The sequence below is a fragment of the Hoplias malabaricus genome, chromosome 5 (assembly GCF_029633855.1).
Source record: "Hoplias malabaricus isolate fHopMal1 chromosome 5, fHopMal1.hap1, whole genome shotgun sequence".
NCBI classification, from domain to species: Eukaryota; Metazoa; Chordata; class Actinopteri; order Characiformes; family Erythrinidae; genus Hoplias; species Hoplias malabaricus.
This window is the reverse complement of record NC_089804.1, coordinates 35,180,363-35,204,846: the sequence shown is the minus strand read 5'-3', so window position 1 is coordinate 35,204,846 and position 24,484 is coordinate 35,180,363. Positions and strand designations below refer to the sequence as shown.

General features: G+C 43.9%; 1 protein-coding gene across 1 annotated transcript in view; it reads right to left on the bottom strand.

Moving 5' to 3' along the window:
- The window catches only part of cacna1da (calcium channel, voltage-dependent, L type, alpha 1D subunit, a), a 108,557-nt gene that overhangs the window by 17,182 nt on the left and 66,891 nt on the right, over positions 1-24,484 (bottom strand). Inside the window, exons 31-37 of the mRNA XM_066670571.1 lie at positions 18,429-18,557; positions 18,227-18,292; positions 2,518-2,609; positions 2,154-2,313; positions 1,777-1,904; positions 1,566-1,662; positions 1,299-1,401 (exon numbers count right to left, since the gene is read on the bottom strand). Of these exons, the coding sequence (XP_066526668.1) occupies positions 1,299-1,401; positions 1,566-1,662; positions 1,777-1,904; positions 2,154-2,313; positions 2,518-2,609; positions 18,227-18,292; positions 18,429-18,557 (775 nt within the window). The remainder of the gene's footprint in view (positions 1-1,298; positions 1,402-1,565; positions 1,663-1,776; positions 1,905-2,153; positions 2,314-2,517; positions 2,610-18,226; positions 18,293-18,428; positions 18,558-24,484) is intronic.

Sequence of the window (24,484 nt, the reverse complement as noted above, 5' to 3'; positions counted from 1 at the left end):
CATTCACACTGTAAAATCGGGAGAAGGTGCATGGTGAGGACCATGTATGAAGGGGCATTTGGCAGCCCATTGCCCCAAAGGCCCCTTGAAAAACTTCCACAAGCCATTGCTTGGACAGTGTTAACCCAAATTAGACAGTAGAGAAGCAAATAAACAGCTGATGTGTCTTCTGGATGCTAGCCGTAGCCAACAAGTAAGCTTTGAGGGCGCAAACAGTATGGACTGTCTGGCATCAGAGTGTTCTGTACATATGCTGTTCTGTACATAGGCTGTTGGTAAAACTGCAGCCTGTAACCCCTCAACATCGTACTGAGGACCCACAGATCTGAGACCGTACTGACCCAATAAGCCTGAGGAGTGAGGCTGCATTGGGGAGGTGTTCATCGTAAGGCTCAGGAATGGAGGGGTAGTGTCTGAGATAGCATGACTGAAGGGAAAACAGCCGCAGTGTTGGGGCGATGACTGGGCGATAGAAAAGAAGCGATACAAAAATGTTGCTTGTTCACGACATGTACTGCGTAGCTTCACCAGACTCAGTGCACTGATAATTGAGTAGCAGAAAGGAGAAAAAACCAGTAAATAACATTAGTGCCCAGTGCCGTTTGCATGTCTCTGAAGGGTGGAAAAGTATACCCACCAGCTCAAGTCCCTGGTGGTTTACATGATATACAGGCGCGTAACTAAGCTCTGGTGTACCAGGCTACATACGGAGGCTGACTGTCCTCAAAGAGAAGTGAAGAGATAAAGAAGAAAACAAGAGATATAGAAGAAAACAAAGCTCTAGAGGTCAGAGAAAAAAATTCAGAAGCTCAAAGCGATTTTTTTCCTAGGTGTGACACAATCGGTATCTAAGGAGAGAAGAGAAGGAGGAAGTACAGCGTGAGCCGAGCAGTTATATACTTCGTTGGCATACGCTCTCAGTTGGCCGTTGCACGGCAGGGATACATCTACTTTTGGCACTGCCCTGGTTTTCAAATCTGCAATAGGCACAGATGTTCTAGCCTGGCTGTCAAATTTAACGCATTAACACATGTATTAATGTGTTCATCTGGAAACTTAATGAATTATTTTCATCATTTTGATTATTATTTTAACACATTTTTTTCCTGCAAATTATTTTGTTAAAATTATATTTAAATATTTTAGAATATAAGTTTTTTGCTGTCATTAACTTACTGACATCACTAATAAATATAAACATATTTCCTTTTATTGATCATACATTGCCAACATGTGTGCATGCATGTTTGTGTGTACAGATGTGTGTACACTCTATATACTGCTGCATATGTTCTCACCATCTGTTTTGATCTTCAGGGCTGTCCTCACTAGGGCAAACAGAGTCGCATTAAACATCACCGTGCCATCACTGTTCAGAGGCATGTTCATAGCCACCAGCCGCTGAAAGGAAGAGAAGGAGACACAGCATGAGTGTTTATACTTTCACAAGAGCAAGACATTGTGGAGACATCTTGCTGGCTTTGTAAATTATTTCCATTTTCCAGAAATCCTACAGCTTTAGTTGAGAGCAACTTTATAAAAATATCAGTCAGTGGGGTCTATACCTTGCAGGCTACTCTGTGTGGACACAGCTTTCCAAAGCCAAGGGGAGGCTGAATGCGGCGCAGTAGAGTCACAACGTCTAAATGCTTTATTCTGCCCCTGAGACCAAAAACAAAAAATAACAACTTGTATAAAAAAACACATATACACTATGCTCATATACTTCATATTTTCTTGTATTTGGAGGTCCATTTATAGGAATAAAATACTCACTTGGCCTCTGGATCGTACTCAGACCATATCCTCTTAAACTCATCAAGATGATGTGGACCCAAAATAGACCAATCACGTGTAAGATAGTCAAAATTGTCCATGATGACAGCCACAAACAAGTTGATGATCTAAAGAGGGTGAGAAAGAGAGAAACAGACAGAATGTGAGAGAGAAAGAGACAGAGAAAAAGAGAGAGAGCGAGATCAGAGTGCCTTTGAGTTTCCCTTGTATTTAAGTGTGTCTACAGATGAGCCTATAATCCTAATCAAACATTTATTTAGATCAAAATACACCTAAGACTCAGATGTAGGGATTTCGTCATAGCAAATGATCTCAATGATAATGGGTATGTAAAGTGTGTGTGTATTAGAGAGTACCAGGAATGCACACAGCATGTAGAAAGTGATGAAATAAACAATGGCGAAGCTGCTGCCACAGGTCATCTCCTCTCCGGGGTTATAGTCTGACTCCGGGTCACAAAGCTTCCCTGGCATACACGCCAGCATGATCTCTTGCCACGCCTCTCCAGTGGCACATCTAAACACACAACACGTACAGGCAGGTTACACACATGTCAACAGCAGAACACTACAGGCAGCATGAGGTGCCAGTTTACAAAAATCACCTCAGATAACATTAGATAACTTGTTAAAACCCAAACCCAGTCAAAACTTAATGCGCACTGTGCCATTATACTGTGAAAACACAATATAATAACAACAGCTCTGCTTCTGCACGAACCTGAAGAGCAGCAGCACGGCCTGGGGGAAAGTCTGAAAGTTGTTGTTCCTGTTGATGTGTGTGCCATCCACCATGGCAATCTTCCCAAATATCTGAAACACAAATATTATCCTCAAGGACAACTGTAAATCTCCAAAATGAAGATGAAAAATGAATATCATGGACTTTAACACACTGTTATGGACTGTCTACATCTGATCTCAATCTGTTTCATATCTCACTGTTCAGACCAGCCTCAGCTCTCTCTGGACTGAGTCCTGTTTAACCATGAAGTCTGATTTTAGAAATCCTTTAACTCTCTTCAGTCCACATTTTACAGGTGATGGGGCTCTGGAGTCACAGATCTAAGGGTGTTCTCAGACTGGGCAACCCATGGACAGCTGTTTTAATGGTTTAGAGTGCTATGGGGAATAATGTAAACTAGATAAGCACTGTAATGATGTTTAGTCCGGCTCCTGAGTTGATGGTGTTGTAGTGGAGTATGAGCCAAATATGAATATCGGACAATCAAGAAATGAAAAGTTTTGAATTAAAACTTTTCCAGTCTGCAGAAGACTTTTCGTCTGCAACATAGCAGCCCCCACACACACACAACCAATCTAAAGACATCAAAAGAACCCTTTTAAGTAACACATGGCCCCAACACCCCCCTTCTCTCTTTTAACTAACAGGAACTGTCGAGATAACTAACTTAAAGAGACAGGAACCTCAAACAAAGAAGAGAGCTTTTACGGCCCGTTTTTATGACAATGGCACCTAAATGTCTAATCCTTATCTTTCACGGAGATCAACAGATGTTCAAACCAAAGTGACCTCGAGTGAACTCCCGTGAACCAACAGCTGAAACACGGATTAACAACGACACCAAATGGACACTGGCGGAACTACACCTCGCTCGGAGTCGCCGCAAGACAATAGCGAAAATAGTCGATCTCTGAGTTATTTGTGTATAAACGAACGTATGAATGTCACTTTCGGTACCCTCAGATGAATGCCTACCTTCTAATGAAATGATGTATAATGCCGATTGTTTCTATTACAAAGATCAGTTTTGTCTCTGAATGAGAGAAAATGGATTAATGTTTTATTTTTCAGCGTATCATCACGAATTGGACGTGAACAATGTACTCAAGATGGGACCTTATGTAAATGTCTGATATTAATAGTCCAATGTACTCATTGTTATAGGTTGATAACAGGTATAAGAATTTTGATACGAGAAACTCATATTCCTTATGTATGAATCACAGAGTCAAACCCCCTCCTCCTACTCTCTCTCTCTCTCTCTCCCTCACGAGAGTCACGTGAGTCTGGACTCGCGTCCAATCAGAAAGAGGACGCCTCCCATTAGGGCGTGACCGCGCCAGCCTTGAAAAGGCCAAACAGCAAGACAGACAATGAGTTCGAAGTTTGAAGAGTCGCGAGGACTCTGCAGAAGTAACGGACCACGAAAGGAACTGGAAAATAGAGGACGCCGACAACAAACAAAGAAAAACCTCTCAGACTTCAGAAAAGCTTACGAGAGACGTCTCGAAATTAGCTAAGAGTATGAAGTTTTACTAATACGTCGAGTAATTTGAATATCTTTCTTTTCCTTTAATCTTGTTTATGTTTATTACCTATCGAAGTGTGATCTCACGAATGATCAAGGCGGGTGAAACTTATTTGTGGCCAAAGTAAGGTATCAACCGTTTGAGTAATCGATAACAGATATATTAACGTTATAAGCTGATTCCTGAAGACATCAATCCTGGAAAGCTGGACAACGAGACTAGCTAATACTCTGAAAAAGCCTTTCCACTACGGTGGAAAACCAGCCACGCCTGTGAAAAACCGAAGAAGGGAAATCTCGATCAACGCAGCTCAGCTCGGAATCGAGGGTCTTCAAATCGACTGTAAAGAGATCCTCCATAAGCGGGCCTGCTTCTCACCACGTGGGAACGACGAGAACACCCCGGGACACGGAGATTAAACAACAGGACGCGACGGCTCGGTGAAACGGCGAACGAGTAAGCTAGCGTATTTAACACCTTTTCAGTAGCTGATGTCCAAACAAACCCTCTTTATAATTTACCATTTATTAACCTTAGTTAGCAACAATTTAGTCACAAGTTAGAAGTGCCTAGCTCACCTTAAGGTCAAAATCAGTTCCCCCTGCCGGACACCGTGAGATTACAAGGTTGTGCTATGTTAACTAAATATCTTCTTTTTATTAATAAAACTCTCATTATTTGAAGTCACAGTGTTGGCAATTTATTCATTAGAATTTCTGAAAATCCTGAAGAACTCATTTAGCATGATTATTATTCATTCTCAAACTAATTATTAATGTTTTAATTGCTTAAACCAATTATAAATCTTAATTAATATCATTAAGTCAAATATCAGAGGTTGGAGGAGTTTGAATAAGGTCAAGGCTATAAAACAAATTATAAAATTATATATATATGTATCGGGGTGTATGACCAACATCCACTACATATAAAATATATATTTTATTGGCGCCCAACGTGGGGCAGGAAAAAGGCTTTTTAATGAGCAAACTGCAAAACACTGAATATCAGCTTGGGTTTATGAAATACTTTCCACTGTGTGTGTTGATGAATAACGATTGAGATTCAAAGCTTGATGTGGGTAATTTCGTGTTGTGTTTGTTACTGCTGAAAAACTGTTCTGTGATATATACCGGTTAGAAAATAAGCTTGGTTGTTTTTGAAAGAGCGCGGCTCTGCGCCATTTTGCATGCATTAAATTGAGGCCTGGGCACGTCTGAACTGCGCGAAATTCCGCTGTGAGACTTTGCCGTCGGATTCGACCTCCCGCCGCGAAATCCCGGCGAAGAGAGACCACCGAACCGAATACCCCCGTTCGTTTTAAACTGGGTCGCTACCAGCGTTAATAACGAGATCGCGCGCTAGGCGATTGGGAGGTTATTAAACAGCCGAAAATACGGCTTGTATGAAGAGCAGTCTGCTCTCGTCAGCTGTTCCTGTTAAACTGAAATCATATTCAGAAAGGAACGAACCCCTTTGAAGGGGCGGAGCTGAAACTAAGGAGGGAAATTCAAAACGCCCCCAAAACAGAGGAAGACAAATTCCCTCTTGTGGTATAAGTGCGTAATTGCAGGGAAAAATACTTCATAACTAGCGTCTATTGAAGCGTGTCCTCCCTTGCTCCTCCTTGTGGTCAAGTGGTGCTACCCTTGACGTTTGATTCCCGTACACCCTCTAGTGGTTGGGAGGTTGTCCGCCGAGACAACATAAGTGTTTAGCAGCCCTCTGGTGTTTAAAAGTTGTCATTACAGATGAAATTCTTTTAAAAATACCTTAGTGTAAAATCTCTGTTCCCCTTTTAAAATTTTAATTTTTATTTTTTTGATAGAGTATCTGAGCGTTTAAAATCTTTATTCCATTTTAGATTTTAATCTGATAACACCCTCTAGTGTTGAAACTTCCCGCTACAGTGGAAATTCCCATTTGTGTTAGTGTATCTGCTGGTACCGTGTCTATTGGGACTCTCACCAGCGCCGACTGGTGTCCATTGCTGCTATTGCATTGTAACTTGCTTGTCGCCCTCTGGTGTCCTAGTCTGGTATTACAATTTAAGTTCAACTTAAATACTGAAGCTCGCTGTTGCCATTCAGACTTACCTTCAGTACCCTCTGGTGGAGAAAACTTACTATCGCAATTGAAATTGTCGACCAGTTCACACTGATAAGACCTGGTATCACAGCTCTAGTGGCTGTCTCTAAACTCTGCACATCTGAATAATTACAAGTAAAGGCTTGGAAGCATAATAAGTTGATACAACTACAGCAGACAGCGTGCAATAATTAGAGATTGACACTTTAACTTGATACCAGATCACAAACGCAGTTAAAAGAGAGAGTCTTTTAATCTTGCTATTCTTAATAATTCTTTCATTTGGAAAATTCTTTTACTTTCATAATTCCTTAATTGGAAATTATATGTAGTAATAAATTTCACTTAATTTAAAATTCTTTAATCCAAATTTTTCGACAATTCTTTAATTCAAAATTTTAATAATTTTAATTATTGAAAATTTTTTCGTTAATTTTTTCTCTCTTCTTGTATTCACTTGCGCATAGCAACTTTCACTCCACCCTCTCATACTAACAGACTTCCCTTAGAGATTCACAAGTGAACTCTAACACCATACATACTAGCAGTTACTCTTAGAGCACTCGGTACAGGTGAATTTAGTTCAGATTTAGTTAGAAAAGGGATTAACGGAATTAATCCTAACTAAATAGAAGTAAGTTACACCTCGCAGTTAAAACACAGCTAACATGGCCGAAGGGACTTTTTCTTCGGAAGTATATGTAGAAGGTTTGTGGGATGAGGCATTCTCTGTTCTGACCAGCATCACCAGCGATGTGATGCCTGGACTCGCAGAAACCGTGCAGAAAACCTCACAGGCCCATCGTGACCACATGGTGGCTAAGTGGGTAGAGAACCACTTAACCGACATCCTCAAGGGCAAGCCCCTAACTGAGGCATTAGGTCAGATAGCCCTCCTCGCTGTAGTACAGCTCAGAGCCAGCGAACGTGAGCTTGAGGTATCAAGGCGACAGCAGGCAAAGGTAGAAGCAGAGCTAAGTCGACTTCAAAGCGAAATAGCTGAAGGGAACACGCTGCCCCAGGTCACACCCGATGTGCCACCTAGTGCCGCTATAGGAAGACAGGACCAGCAGGAAGATAGTGAGGATCAGGAACCAGACTCAGGGACCGTAACCTTTAGAGCTGCTGCAGCACCTCCTCTGGTATCAACGGGTATTTCCCCCTCCCCTGTGTCTCCTGTCAGTCGTCCCTTACAACGCCCTGCTAGACCCAGAGCACTGCAACCCAGTGTCTGGTCCCCTCAACCTTTACCCTCTCATGGTCCCTCATACAAGGACCTAGATAAAATCGCGCGTAATATAACCCGCTTTGATCCCAAACCTGACGGTTCTAATGATATCTTTTCCTACCTAAAAGATATTGACTTCTACCTCCAAAGGTTCCCCGGGATCACCATAGATGACAGACTATATGTGATTAAACTGACCTCCAACCGAGACGTCAGTAACTTCATTGAACGTCAGCCAGACTATGTAAAAGCGCGATATGATGTGCTGTGCCAAGCATTGGAGGAAGAATTCTCCAATCACCTGTCACAGACCGGACTGGCCGCTGCTTTGAACATAAAACAGCAACGCCAGGAATCCCCTCAGCAATATTATAATCGACTCAGACAGGCGTACTTCGGACCTAGAAATGACTCCGGAATGGAGGAAGAGTTAAATTTCAAATCACTATTTATCCAAAACCTCCATCCCCACACCAGTCATCAGTTGGGAGTCTCAGCTTGCCCTCGCACCCTGTCTAGCAGGCAGCTGCGTGATTTAGCACTCAGAGGTTTCCTCAAAACCCAACAAATTCCCAACAGGCGGTCCGAAACACCCCAAGTCTTCAATGTCGACTCCAGTTCCCCACATTTAGAGTTAGAAGGTGCCACCCAGGCCGATCCACAAAGATCCGCCCTGGACCCTTCCTCCACTCCGTGGACCAGTGAGGGCCCGAAACCTCATCCGCCCTCACACCAATACAAGCGCTACCCTCCTCGCAGGCCAGACAGAAATCACGACAAAGATTTCTGGAACCCTCGGGACAGGGCTGGGTATGGTCGTGACTATTACCCTGTAGAAAACCGCGGTGCGGGCCGTGGAAAACCATCACATCCCCATAAGGGATATGAGCGAACAGCTCCGAACCAGCTTTCTAATTCCTATAGAGAAAAGAAAGAAAAATACTGGTATCAAAATAAAGAAAATCACGCTAAAGACAAGCTTAAAGACAAGGAACTCAGCTCTAAGGAGTTAGAGGACATCCGCCGAATGCTTGTAATGATTTGCAAAGAGAAAAAGAAAAAACCTGACGTTCTTTCTATCACCTCTTCGCGGTCTAACCCAAAGCCATCCTCTAACACCCCAGAAATGTTAGAAAGTTATGTAGGAGAAGTGACAAGCGAAGCTCCGTCTTCTAGCGCACCGTGCAATCTCCTCGTGACCCAAACAAACACTGAAAACCCGATGATACAGGGGGGTGACTCGCAACCACCCTCCAGTGCTGTTTTAGTTGTTCAGTTAGACGGTAAAGAAGGTTTAACGCCAAATGACCCTTCAGTCATTGAAGGCGACACACCCGTCCGACAATTCATGGGACACTTAACTGAGAAAGGGGTTGCACGCAAATTCTACTTGTCCACCATTGTGGAAAGAAGGCTAGTACATGAGGCCCTATTGGACACTGCATCAGATGTCACGCTCATGTCTTCCGCCTTATTCCACCAGGTTCGAGCCATTGCGCGGCGTGAAAATCGCGAGATACAGCTCCAAAACTGTTCTCTTAAAATTCAGCCGTATTCACATGCAGGCCTCACTATCCAGTCTATGGCACTAATACACTTAGCCATTGGACCAATGACCTTAGTGCATCCAGTCCATGTGTCTCCTCTCGAAACAATTCCCTTCCTCATCGGCAAAGATCTCCTTAATCGCTTCGAACCACTGATTGACTTCAAAAGGTCAAAGATCTGGGCACAAGTGCGTGAGCCTTTACCCATCTGCACCCCACACCACCGGGAAGCTCAGTGTTGCCGTCTCGAAATCCGGCCTGAATCAATAGGAGATCCACCAAGTCAGATCCCTCACTTCGAGGAAGAGGAAACTGAGCCCATGGCAGCCACACCAGAGACAGCAGTCTCTCCCTGGCCCCCTAGTGCCATGTTAGAACAACGGAACACCTTCCTATGCACTTTCACACAGCCGTCCACAACAGACGCTCCAGGCCTTCCCATCGTGAATGGTCTCACAATCCAGGACTATCATGTAGACAATGCAGTTCTGGCTCTATGGACCGACCAGTCCGCCATAAGCCAAACCCTCTTTAACACTCTGCGCCTCACTCAACCAAATATTCCTTTGGTGAGCAGTCCTTGTCGCTTTCCTCTTAACCTGGCATCAAAAGCAATGTCACCCACTGATGGAATTTGCGCTTTAACCGTCCAGTGGAACAAAAGGGTAATCACCCATTATTTCTTAGTCGTCCCTAACTTGCCGCACGACGTTTACATTGGTAGTGACTTCTTGGTGCGCCTCGACGTCCACGTAGACACCCTCAATAGTGTACTGTGGTCTTTGACTGATGTTTCAACGGAAACCTGGTCCTCCGATCTCAGCAACCTAGGCTCAGGACAAACTATTCCCGAGGTATGTCAGGTCACTAACCAAGGTTCACTTGTGGTACCTGCGAACGCAGCAAATGTACCCATCCGCTTAGTCATGCGACCTGGCCAACACTTAAGCCACGCGCATGCACTTTTCCAACCGTCACCTCAGTTCTTCGAACTAGGCCTCACCCTCGAAGCCACACCTTTGGTGGAGACGCGAGCAAGATCCACCTATCTATTCGTACGGAACGAAACCACTCAACCCTTGACGATCCCTCACTCATCTCCTCTGGGTTGGTTAGTCAGTACGAAATTCCATGACTTCGAGTTGCGAATTCCGATCATAGGACCAATGCCTGAATCCCTGCTTCTTGATCATGCAGAATCAAAGGTGTTCTACACTCATCCGACACGAGCTGTTGCTCTCTTCTCAGCTCTGGACATGAGTAATGATGCCATTTGCAGGATAGATCTCGCTGACGACAATCAAATGACGATCACGGTCCTTTCCATAGATTCATCCCCGGAATCCTCCCGGGAACCATCTCTTCTTCCCGAAGCGGGAGAAAACACTTCAAAGCCGCGTACTTCGAAAGAACTATCTGACTCCGAATTTCGTATCCAAGTCGAACAAGTTCTAAAGGAGGCCGACGCCCTCCAAAGCAAAGAAGAACGTGAAAAACTCTGTGAAGTGCTCCTTAAATATCAAAAATCTTTTTCCAAAGATTCAACGGACTGTGGTCTCACTGACATTCATTCAGTACGTATTCCCACTCGTCCGGGAGCACCACCCACGTTTGTCCGCCAATACAAAATTCCGTTAGCATCCTATGAACCGGTACAAGAAATCATTGATGACTTGCTGGAAAAGGGCATAATTCGACCCTGTAACAGCACGTACTCGGCACCATTATGGCCCGTCATAAAACCAAATGGTAAATGGCGCTTAACCATCGACTATCGGAAACTAAATCAACAGGTTCCCTTGTCTCGATGGCCGATGACACAATTGGAGCAAGAGCTTCCCTCGGTCCGAAACGCTAAATACTTTTCCACCATCGATGTAGCCTCTGGCTTCTGGACCATCCCGGTGCAAGCAGAAGACCAACACAAGCTCGCTTTCACTTTCGCAAACCGACAGTACACATTCACTAGGTGCCCTTTTGGATATGCCAACTCACCCGCGGAGTTTAATATTTTCTTAAACAAAGCATGCCCTGATGCCCGCGAGCGAGGCACCCTCATATATGTGGACGACATACTCATGCGTAACCACTCCCTACAAGCACACATTGACGAGATTGATCATGTTCTTGACCAGCTTACAACAGCAGGTGCGAAAATATCACTCTCCAAATGTCAGTGGTGCAGAACAAAAGTGAATTACGTCGGTCTGCTCGTAAGCACTGATGGTGTTGAACCACAAGTGAGTCGAGTGCAAGGGGTAACAAACCTCGCAGCACCCACCAACCTTAAGGAACTCCGCAGTTTCTTAGGAGTATGCAACTACTCACGACAATTCATAGAGAACTATGCGGACCTAGCTCGTCCACTTTATGACCTCCTGAAAAAGGACACTCCGTTCACCTGGGGCGAAGCCCAGGAACACGCCATGCAGGCACTAAAATCGAAACTGTGCACGGCCCCATGCCTTGCCTATCCTGACAGTAGCAAAGAATTCTACCTAGAAGTAGGGTTCTCGAACCACTGTCTCAGCTCCGGTCTGTATCAATTACACGATAGAGACAAACGTGTCATAGCCTATGCTAGTAAAACTATGCTGGCTGCCGAAAACAAATACAGTGACTGCGAAAAAGCACTACTAGCAACAGTGTGGGCAGTCAAACATTTCTCCAACTACCTAGGTGGTCAGAAGGTGATTGTTGAAACTCATCATCAACCAGTCACTTTCCTAAACAGCCAACGAATTCGAGAGGGTGTAGTAACTAACGCTCGAGTAGCGTCATGGCTAATGGCTCTCCAAAGCTTTGACTTAGAGGTGCGTTACGCGCAAAACTACAAGAGCCCCCTAGGCACAGGCCTTGCTTCCTGCAGGCGATGCGAAGGAAACATTCCTTCCCAAGTGCCACAAACTCCAGAAACCCTCTTACCCACCGTGGCTAACCACCACTATTTCGATCCTAACACATGCAAAGACCTTGTCACTGCGTATGTAGATGGTTGTTCGTTCCGCCGAGAACACACCCTGATGGCAGGGGTGGGTATTATCGGAATAAACGGATGGCCTCACGAACCCCTAAGTTTCAAATTGGGTGCTCAGTCCTCCCAATATGCTGAAATAGCAGGAATTCTTATCACAATCCAGTCTGCAGTCCAGAAAAGCATAAAAACGTTGGTGATCTGCACAGACTCCAACTACGCGCGCCTAAGCTTCACATGCCACTTGAGACTGTGGAAAACCAACAACTACACCACGTCAAACAAAAAGCCAGTTAAACACAAAGAGCTTTTCGCGGCATGCGAACACTTGGTAGACACACATGACCTGCAGATCTACTGGAAGAAAGTGAAGGGTCACTCCCGAGTCCCGGGAGATGACAAAGAATTCAATGATCAAGCAGATAGCTTAGCCAAGCAAGGGGCCCGCGAAGGCACATCGTGGACATTCGATCCCTCCCTTTTTCCAAACCCACCCGACATCGAAGTCCTAGCTGTCACACGGTCTCGAACTGTAACAAAGGCGTCGCCCGACAATGCCAAAACTACCATTGTCTCTATTAACCCTGCTTTTTCGGACGCTGACTTAGTTACTCTCCAAGCTCGAGACCCATCCATTTCTAAAATGCTTAGCCATGTCTCTGACCCATCTACTAATCCCATCGCAGCACAAGACCTTGACACCATACCAGGCCTTAAAGACCTATACGGCGCCAAAGCGTCCCTCCAAGTCGTCAAAGGCTTGCTAGTTCATGCCACTGACTCGCACACTTCACCTACGTTCGTGGTTCCTCAGTGCCACAGGGGGGTGATGCTGATGCACGCCCATGACTCCCCATCTGCGGGACACAAAGGGGTCAAAGCAACACACCATGCGCTCAAGCAGGTGGCATATTGGCCCCACATGGTAAAAGATGTGGCTGACTACATTAAAGGCTGTCTGGTATGTTGCCAATTTCAACCCTCGAATCCTCTTCATAGAGCCCCCTTGCAAAAGAAAGGAGTATCCTTCCCTTGGTCAAACCTCCAGATAGACTGGGTTGGACCACTCACTCGAACAGTAAGAGGTAACAAGTACTTCCTCACAGTCACGTGTGCATTCACTAAATGGGTAGAATGCCTCCCCGCACCGAATGACACAGCGTTAACCACTGCATACTTACTGATGAACCATGTCTTCTCACGGTTTGGCCTACCCAGCCGTGTCGACTCTGACAGAGGGACACATTTCACAGCTGAGGTCATGCAGCAGCTCTGGCAACTCTTAGGAGTAAAAACCAGCCTTCACATTAGCTACCATCCTCAAAGCTCAGGTCAGGTAGAGCGAGCCAACCGAACTGTTGTTAGCATACTGAAAAAGTACGTAGCAGCAAACCAACGAGACTGGGATGTCAAACTTCCCCTCGTACTGATGGCCATACGGGCGACCCCACACGACGCGGTCGGGGTCTCACCCTTTGAGTTGATGACAGGGAGACAAATGACTCTGCCTCTACATCTGTTATATCAGCCAGGTGAAGGTAGCATAGCCGTAGCCTACACCACTCATCAGTATATGGAGGACCTGCAGAAACACCTCAAAGCTACTTTCGCCTTTGCCCAGCAGAAACTGGAAAGAAGTGCAGAAGGTCGCAAAGCGTACTACGATCACAAAGCATCCCACGATGAACTCCAAATAGGGGACAAGGTATGGTACTACATCTTTGTCCAACCTGTTGGAAGGTCGCAAAAAACAGGGGGGAATTTGGCCCGCAAATTCCTACCCCGATGGTCCGGTCCCTACAAGATAACAGACAAACTGTCCCCCGTTGTTTACAGGATCAAAATAAACAAAGCTCGGGGCAGTACTGAATTCAAATGGGTCCACCGCAACCAAATCCGACCACACACAACCCCCATGGGACTTGTAGGGGATACTAACGCTTGTGTTAGATCATAAACGGCAGAACCAAAGGCAGGGAGGGTGTTAGTTAACAAACAACTATAACCTTCTACTCACACCTTAGTTCTCCTATCCCTTTTCCCTTTTTCTCTCACTCTTTAACAGGCAACGAGCTTCTAACCAGACTGAGGACACTCAGGGTGCAAGACCCTAGTCCCTCATCGTCAATTATTATAGAGTGCTTACCCTAGGAAAATTTTATCAAAAGGGGGGTACCGTGAAAAATTTTATAATTTGTCTAAACGACTCGCCATAAATACCCTAAATCTAACCATGAGCATCTCTTCCGGTAGGATGGCCCCGCTGCTCATTCTCCTGATCGTCGGCTCCCTAGGAACCGCCGTGCTCCCTGAAGTGATTGAACCAGGTCCTGACTCAGGAATAATACTGAAAGACCAGCCGGGACTGCTAATCACTAATTGCCGCCTCCATACCCAGAGAGTATTTATACGGTTGAATCCCGCCGAAGCGTGTAGCAAAAACCTACCGATAACCACGCTGCAGACTGGCCGGAATGGAGTTAGATGGACTGAGGAAGCTATCAGCCATGCTGAAGCCGACGTAACTCACATGCTCCGCCAGTTACAAAAGTTTACCGTAACGCAATCAGAACTAAATGGTTTTAATAAACGACCTAAACGCTTCATAGGCGGATTGTTAATGGCAGCTGCAACTGTGGGATCACTACTGAGTCTCGGAACGTCCGCCGTCAATGCCGTCAATGTAGCCACTGTTAAACGTCAAGTAGGGGAATTGCAAGCGGAAATTCCGAACATTAAAACCCAATTAGACAAACAACAGCAGCACCTGCAAACCATTGGGCAAACCCTACGTGGCACCGTCGTAGTGCTCAACGCTCACAGTGTCGCTTTGAACAAAACGCTCCAGACGGTTAACTCCATGCTTTCAGTAGTACAACTCGACCTTGCCCACATCCAGCTTGTGAATATGTTATTGTCTGATATGCTACAAGAAATCAGCTCCTCTGTAGATAGCCTAGCCATGGGGAGAATCCCTCCCTACTTGGTGCCCCTATCCTTAGTACAGGAGATTTTATCCACAGCAACTCGAGAAGTAGTTACTGATCTCCAGGCCCACCTAGCCTATACCTTAGGTAGCGCCATCCCAATTTATGTTAATCCTCAAGACCGAGAATTAGCATTCATTATTAACCTTCCCATAATGGCGCCTGAGAACATATACCGTTTGAAAGATGTTGTCAACGTTGGTTTCTGGCAAGATTCTGCCTACGTTCGTGTGAAAACAACATCTCTTGTAGCATACCAAGACGATAACCCTGACCTATATCTGGTACCCAATTTGCTTATGTGCACACTCACTAAAGACATTCACTACTTGTGCCCTAGCAAACCTTTCATTCGTGACAGCGCAAATGGGATCTGTGGCCTTAAGCCTATGATGAGTAATACTCAATGCCCGGTAGTCGTCACGCCCCGACGTTTGGTAACCAGTACTCAAGCTGAAATTGTTGGAAATCGTTGGTTGGTTAACACCCCCTTTAGAGAGGCCCTACTAACCTATGATCAACATGACACCTCAGAAAGGGTACTCCTTCCTAGCCAAACCTTCTGGGTAGACGTCCCCGTAAACGCAATCTTACATGTAGGAGACCTGGCCCTGTATCACCTAAACCCTGACCAATATGAGAGCGACATAGAAATCTCAGAGTTCTTCTCCAAACACACCATCGAGCTAGATACTAAAACACTAACTCGCCTAGAATATGAGGGAACCCAAGTCATTGACCTAACCCCCATAGATAACACTCTTAGAGAACTATCGTCTCAACCCCTATGGCCAGTTCAGCCTGTCACCTATGCATGGTCCACCCCGGACACCTTACTAGTTACCCTGGTAGGATTAGGATATCTTTTGACCTTTGGTATAGCTTGGTTCTATTTCAAACGCACTCGAGCCCTCCAGAGCAGGTTAGAAACTTGGTCTAATAAAATGGTCAAATTCGTTAGACATAAGAGAGCCCAGAGAGGTGAACCCCCAAGTTTTAGATATGAAGCCGAAGGCCATGTCGAAGAATCAGCTCTCGAGGTTGCGTTTGAACAAGACCTGCCCCTAAATAATTAGGATCCCTTCAGCATGCAAACATACACATTCCATATACACCCATACACTAATAGGAATACATCAGCTCTGGAAATGTGTTTGAATATGCTTGCTGACCTCACCTTCCTCCACAGCAAAAGTTCTTTTCAGCTCCATGATCCCTGACGAACCATAAAACTGAAAAGAAAGGGGGGAATGTAGTGGAGTATGAGCCAAATATGAATATCGGACAATCAAGAAATGAAAAGTTTTGAATTAAAACTTTTCCAGTCTGCAGAAGACTTTTCGTCTGCAACATAGCAGCCCCCACACACACACAACCAATCTAAAGACATCAAAAGAACCCTTTTAAGTAACACATGGCCCCAACACCCCCCTTCTCTCTTTTAACTAACAGGAACTGTCGAGATAACTAACTTAAAGAGACAGGAACCTCAAACAAAGAAGAGAGCTTTTACGGCCCGTTTTTATGACAATGGCACCTAAATGTCTAATCCTTATCTTTCACGGAGATCAACAGATGTTCAAACCAAAGTGACCTCGAGTGAACTCCCGTGAACCAACAGCTGAAACACGGATTAACAACGACACCAAATGGACACTGGCGGAACTACACCTCGCTCGGAGTCGCCGCAAGACAATAGCGAAAATAGTCGATCTCTGAGTTATTTGTGTATAAACGAACGTATGAATGTCACTTTCGGTACCCTCAGATGAATGCCTACCTTCTAATGAAATGATGTATAATGCCGATTGTTTCTATTACAAAGATCAGTTTTGTCTCTGAATGAGAGAAAATGGATTAATGTTTTATTTTTCAGCGTATCATCACGAATTGGACGTGAACAATGTACTCAAGATGGGACCTTATGTAAATGTCTGATATTAATAGTCCAATGTACTCATTGTTATAGGTTGATAACAGGTATAAGAATTTTGATACGAGAAACTCATATTCCTTATGTATGAATCACAGAGTCAAACCCCCTCCTCCTACTCTCTCTCTCTCTCTCTCCCTCACGAGAGTCACGTGAGTCTGGACTCGCGTCCAATCAGAAAGAGGACGCCTCCCATTAGGGCGTGACCGCGCCAGCCTTGAAAAGGCCAAACAGCAAGACAGACAATGAGTTCGAAGTTTGAAGAGTCGCGAGGACTCTGCAGAAGTAACGGACCACGAAAGGAACTGGAAAATAGAGGACGCCGACAACAAACAAAGAAAAACCTCTCAGACTTCAGAAAAGCTTACGAGAGACGTCTCGAAATTAGCTAAGAGTATGAAGTTTTACTAATACGTCGAGTAATTTGAATATCTTTCTTTTCCTTTAATCTTGTTTATGTTTATTACCTATCGAAGTGTGATCTCACGAATGATCAAGGCGGGTGAAACTTATTTGTGGCCAAAGTAAGGTATCAACCGTTTGAGTAATCGATAACAGATATATTAACGTTATAAGCTGATTCCTGAAGACATCAATCCTGGAAAGCTGGACAACGAGACTAGCTAATACTCTGAAAAAGCCTTTCCACTACGGTGGAAAACCAGCCACGCCTGTGAAAAACCGAAGAAGGGAAATCTCGATCAACGCAGCTCAGCTCGGAATCGAGGGTCTTCAAATCGACTGTAAAGAGATCCTCCATAAGCGGGCCTGCTTCTCACCACGTGGGAACGACGAGAACACCCCGGGACACGGAGATTAAACAACAGGACGCGACGGCTCGGTGAAACGGCGAACGAGTAAGCTAGCGTATTTAACACCTTTTCAGTAGCTGATGTCCAAACAAACCCTCTTTATAATTTACCATTTATTAACCTTAGTTAGCAACAATTTAGTCACAAGTTAGAAGTGCCTAGCTCACCTTAAGGTCAAAATCAGTTCCCCCTGCCAGACACCGTGAGATTACAAGGTTGTGCTATGTTAACTAAATATCTTCTTTTTATTAATAAAACTCTCATTATTTGAAGTCACAGTGTTGGCAATTTATTCATTAGAATTTCTGAAAATCCTGAAGAACTCATTTAGCATGATTATTATTCATTCTCAAACTAATTATTAATGTTTTAATTGCTTAAACCAATTATAAATCTTAATTAATATCATTAAGTCAAATATCAGAGGTTGGAGGAGTTTGAATAAGGTCAAGGCTATAAAACAAATTATAAAATTATATATATATGTATCGGGGTGTATGACCAACATCCACTACAGTGTTTGTGAGTGATGTGTAAAGCGTACAGTACAAAGATACAGATCTTTAGGGCTAAAAATGGAAGCTCACCTGCATTCCAATGACAGCATAGATGAAGAATAGCATGGCAATCAGAAGTGCAACATACGGCAAAGCCTGAAAGGAGCCAGAACAACATGAGTACACTTTATTTCGTATTTTCTACATCCATTTGCATAAAGCTCATCCAGAAACGTTCCTCATCTGTAAATGTGCTTAGCTAATAAATGTATAAAGATCCGATTTATCTGACCTGGAAGGACTTGATGAAGGTCCAGAGGAGGGTACGAATGCCCTCCCCTCTGCTGAGTAACTTCACTAATCTCATCACTCGGAAGAGCCGGAAGAACGTGATGGAGATGCGGGCACTGTCTTCTGTGTTCTGTTGGGGGACGAGTCAGAGGGTCAGGGAGGCAATCAATATATATATATATATATATAAATACATGGAGATAGATACGCAAAGTGCCTGGCTGTGCTTGACTTATCTGGCCAGCAGGGGCACACTGGTGTCTCATGAGAATGTGAACGTAATTAACAGAAAACAAGACGTAAACAGAACGACAGCTAATAAAATAGTGCTTTAGATTTACTCAATATTTTGTACGCAGGCTGGAATCACTGGATATATTTTGTAACTGCTCTTTCTGGATTATGCAATCACTGGATATAATTGTAACTGCCCTGTCTGCAGTCTGCAGGTATTGGATATATGTGTAACTGCCTTATCTAGAGTCTGCCATCTCTGGATGTCTCTGTAAGTGCCCCACAAGAAGTCTGAAGTCTCAAGACATATCTGTAACTGCCCAGTCTGCAGTTGGCAGTCACTGGATGTATCTGTAATGTCCCGTCTGCAGTTTGTAGGCATATCTGTTATTGCTCAATCTGCAGTCTACAGTCACTAGCTATATCTTTAACTGCCCTGACTGCAGTCATCTGTAAATTATTTTGTGCAAAATATAATATTGATGCCAATTTAAGCACGACTGTAAACAGTGAGGGTTTTTAAGATGCTTTGAATAAATAAATGATCTGGGAACTGAAATTAATGTGTTGTTTAAGTGGTAATGCTTTACACAGTGGCTATGACTGTCCAGCAGTGCAGCAGCACCAGGCACCTGCGGTGCAGGGGTCAGTCCTTTAACAGACAGAAGAGGAAGAAGGAGGGAGGGGCATGCTGGAGTCAAGAAACCCGGCCATACTTAACTGCACGCACTGGCACAAGCATGGCTCTCTCGACCCAGAGTCACTGCATGCGACCTTACGAGGAGCTCCCAAACCCCATGGGTCCAACCCAAACCCCAAGGTCAACCTGAGGTCAGCACCTTACCCGATCTGACCCCATGGGGCCCATATCATGCAGCAGTGTCAGCGCTACAAACGTGAGGTCCTGGCGACCCACACTCAATCTCTCTCTCTCTCTCTCTCTCTCTCTCTCTCTCTCTCTCTCTCTCTCTCTCTTACACATACACACACACACACACACACACACACACATCCATCCATATGTTCTCGCTGCCACGTTTGAGTGACACTTGCCCTTGATAAACAACAAAGAACAGTTTAACAATGAAAAAAAACAAAGAAACAGGAAGAAATCTTAACCATGTCAAACCCAAGTAAAAATCACAACAAAAGAAAACATAAAAAAAGCCCAAAGCAAAAGTATGAAGACAAAAACTCAAGTCTGAAGAAGGGGTGGAGATATCACAGGTTATAAGGTAAAAACTCAGTTGTCAGGAAAGAATTTCAACGGAAACCTAATAAAAGAATGTAGTAATTATAGCCGAGGCCCTGTAGGGGGCAGTATATCTTACCCCCGACTCATCCACCTGTGGAGCCTCCGTGGGCTTTAAAATTAAAGAGCTGCATTAATCACTCACGCTTGTCTTTCTCACACATACACACACACAGATAAATATAGACATACACACACACACAATGTTAGCTTAGCCTTCACTAAACCTTATAACACATTCAGTGTTAAAGCATAGCACAGATGCTAACATAGCATCACCAGCAGACAGTCAATAACATCACAACAATCACCTCACAGGACAACGGTCAGCAAAATACTTCAGGTTACACAACGTTAATAAACAAATACAAACAAAGAGAACATTAACCTCCCCTTTTCTGCTCATAATGACTGTAGCAAAACTGGCTCCATCACATCAGGCATATTCACACAGCATATGGGGGTATTATATAACACACAGGACCACCACACAGCCTTATTCCAACCTCAGAATTACATAAACGACTCGGGACACTAATGGGAAGACACACTGCAACAGCACAACAGCACGACTGCATTTGCTTAAGGAACGATAAACATTATTTTGAATATCTGACCAGAACCACACAAACATGCACTATGGTCATCACATACTGAATCCACATACAAAAATGTACAGGTCCAAATTTGTGCTTAAAGTGGTCTACACTTCATTTCAAGTTTAAGTTCTCTCTTACACTGCATTATATTTTATATAAGGTATGATGTTGTGAAAAAATGCCTCCAAAAAGCAAAGTATGTAACAGCCAGCAATGTGATGACACATCTTAAAATTATACAGCTAGAAAACTGAACAAATGTAACATATAAAACATATTAATAATTATTAATATTCTTCTTATTATTAACATTACTATTATTATTAATATATTATTGTTATTATCATCTAACTTAAAGGTGATGCTTTGCTCTGTCTAAGTCAGAGAGTGCAGGCCCCAACAGTAAAGGCTCTCTCTCTATTTCTCTCAGCTCTGACCTCTGGTGATAATGATGAAGATGATGACGATGATGATGATGAGTCAATAACATCTATGTTACACAAGGTCATATGTCCCTTTACCACTACGTTTCCCAATCCTAACTCACACACACACAGAGATCCAGAACCATACACACACAACAATGCAAACAAGTCCATACACCATTCAAACACACATACACACTTACACACACACAGACAATCAGGACAATACAGGATCATTATACATGCTCTCTCTCACACACACACACACACACACACAAAATGACAAATAAAGACCCAGTATCTAAAAGGAACATGAATCAAAGTGAGAGCTTCTTTTCAGGAAGAGGACAGAGAGACTCCAGACAGACCGGCTCTACTCTAACAATCCCACCCTAAAACCCATCTCTTTTGACTGAATGCAGAGTGTAAATCGAAGGTGCAAAAAGCTCAGAAATTATAAGATGCAGAATAAGCTTTCTAGAACCTTCTAGCCATAGTGCTTGATGAAGCATGCACTTCAGCATAGCCAGACAGCCAACAAGCCTTTTATATTCACACACACTCTCACATAGAGCCACACTAACACAGATACATTCACACGCTTTCACACAGAAAGAAAACAAGGATTGAGTTTTCATAGGTTTCGTAGCATCTTCATGCATTGACAGAATCCTGCAATGAGAGACACCACTCGGGGGCGCTCTCACAGTCCAGTGCAAGAGGAGAGGCCAATAGAAAGGAAATAAAGTGCCAAAAGATGAGAGGAAAGGAAATAATCAGAAAGAAAAATCGCAAACGTAACAGAGTGAGAGGCTGAGTCTCAAATGGCTCCCTACACCCTGCATAGGTGAGGTACATCCTTTTGGCTTCTAAACCTAAATTAAGTGAGAACTTTATGTCCTATACGTTACTTTGACGAATATAACATAGCATATGATGCGCTGTCTGGGTCTTGAAGCCATTATTTTAACATCTACAGAGTGCACTTCATACGGCAAAGGGTGGCATTTAGATTCAGCCAGAATACAAGAGAATAAAAACAGGAGAGTAAAATATTCCAAAATTATAACAGCATGAAAAAAGGAGAAAGGTTTAGAGCAAAAGGGAGCAAGAGAGAGAGAGGAGAGAGGAAAAATAATATACCAGTGAAAATATCTAACTCAGAGAGAGAGAGACAGAAAGAGAGAGAGACAAGTGAGACAAAGGAGAGAAAGCAAAAGAATACCGCAAGTGCCAGAGGTGAAAGCGCGAGAGACGGAGTTGACATGCAGCCTGGCTGGAGTCTACACACCTGCTCTACCCATGATCCCTTTCTCTTTCTCATCTGAGCTCTAAAAGCTCACTGGAGGGAGGTAAAACAGAGACAGACACGATCACACACCATACAACACACACATCGGACACAAACTCCAGCCGGGCGGGCTCGCTTCCCCTCACTGCACTTAAGACCCAGCGAAGCGGTGTGAGCCTGACAGGATTTCAGACTTGAGTCCCCGTATCCCTACATGTAATTTTTATTCCCTGAGGTCTATTCAGGACACTTGTGTATGACATTGGTGTGAAATTTGTGTAATTAATTTGAACATGACCATTTCTGAACACCATTTCTGCGTTCACACTAGCAGGCAACAGAGTGACACCAGACCAGTCATTTCCTGTGGGAGTAATGTAATGCAATATAGCAATAAGATGCAAGCAGCTCTCTAAACAATTAGCTCCAAACTAACTTTCGGACAAGTCATAGACACAGCGGTCCAAGATGCCCAGCCTTTGTTCTCTGACCTTTGTATTCCTACTGGCACTATGCTCCTATTCTCAACAGTGCAGTGGTCAACATGGAAGAGAGGCTCCTCCTTTCCCAGTTTATACGATGCAACTTTGCAATAATACATGGACAATTTGAAAAAAAATGAAGCATGAGAGAAAGTAGAGAATACTGTTGGTGTCTCTGGTGAATAATGCTGGTGTCTAAAACAAACCCACCAGAGACAAACAATGGGAGACATTGTGATTGTCACCTGCAAGTGTGAACCCAGAGTTACTGTGCCTTAATCACATAGACTCCTGATAATTCCAGTATGGATGCATTAAGCTAAGAAGATTTATATGTGTTTGTGACCCTAAAACCTGTGAATATAACCTGTAATATAACCCATTAAAATTAGCTTATTCCTAACCCCTGTGACTCGACTCCCAAATCTGTCTGGGCACGGGTTTCTCTCTAGTGAGAGACCGTTCAAATCCTGTCCGAACATTCACTGGACACACTCAGCTCTGAGCTTCATGGCCACTCTGTCTGGAGATGAATGAGGGAGATGAACGGGGAAAGATTTGGAAAGAGAAGATGGACAGACGTCACAGTGATTCAGCAGAACAAAGACTAACCGGAGGAGAATGGAGCGGGTGGCCGAGCGCCATCTGCAGAACATGAACTAATGTTAGCACGTGGCGCGGAAATCACATTCCCCAGCATGCAACAGGGGGTGGGCAAACACCACAGAGACTTGGGTGAACAGCACACATACCCCCGAGAGGGGATTAGAGATCATGGATATAAAACCCACTAGATCAGACAATCGGGATTTTGACTGGAGCTCAAACTGAATTAAAGCATCGACTGGATCTGAGCTAATGGGTTTATATCTATGGTTTAATTAGTAAGACAGCAAGCCAAAAACATATAATGGAGGATGAAATGTGCTTCACAAGGCCTTTTCTTATCATTATACATCTTTATATGCAGTACTGTACAAAAAGTCAGAGCACATCCAGGCTTCATACTAGTGGATTCATATTTCAGGAAATATCTGAGTAGATTGGGTGGAAATAATAATCAGATTATAAATACTATTATAATAATAATAATAATAATCAGAAAAGTTTCCTGAAAAATGCTTAAAAGTTTTTTTGGGATCAATGAGTAGTACATCTACGTCTTATCTTAAAGGGGACATATTGCTAAAAACTCACAGTTCAAGGCATGTTCACTATTAAGTGTGAATCTGAAGCCCACCAAGCCACACACTGTGAAACAAGGCCAGTCAGTCAGTTTTCTGTTTGCTGCCAAGGCCAGAAAACAAGGGATAAAACAAGCCATTCTGATTCACTTCTGAGGTCAAGTGCAGAGACTTTAGAACTGCTCCACCTCCTCATCTGAGTCTGTCCAATCACAGCGCTGGACTCGCATTTATGTGAAAGTGCAAAGACTAGGTTAAACGCAGCAAAACATTCACGTGAGCACAGACAAGTGAAAATTAGAGCACTGAGTAAAAACTGAGAAAACAAGAACAGAGAAGAAAGAACCGAGGGAAAATGGCTAAAAACAGAGCTTCTGTTCCTTGATCACTGCTCCTCACTGCTGTGTGCTCATGTCCAGGTGAACAGTAAGGAGCTCATTATCATTTAAAGGAACAGGCACTGAAAGTGGGCTTTCTAAACAGGGCTGTTTAGGGGATAGCGCTGCTGTGGAGCTTGTGGGGTTTTTCACCAAAGCAAGTTACAGAAGTTTTTATTAAGAACCAGAACTGTGTTCCACTGTGGAGAAGAT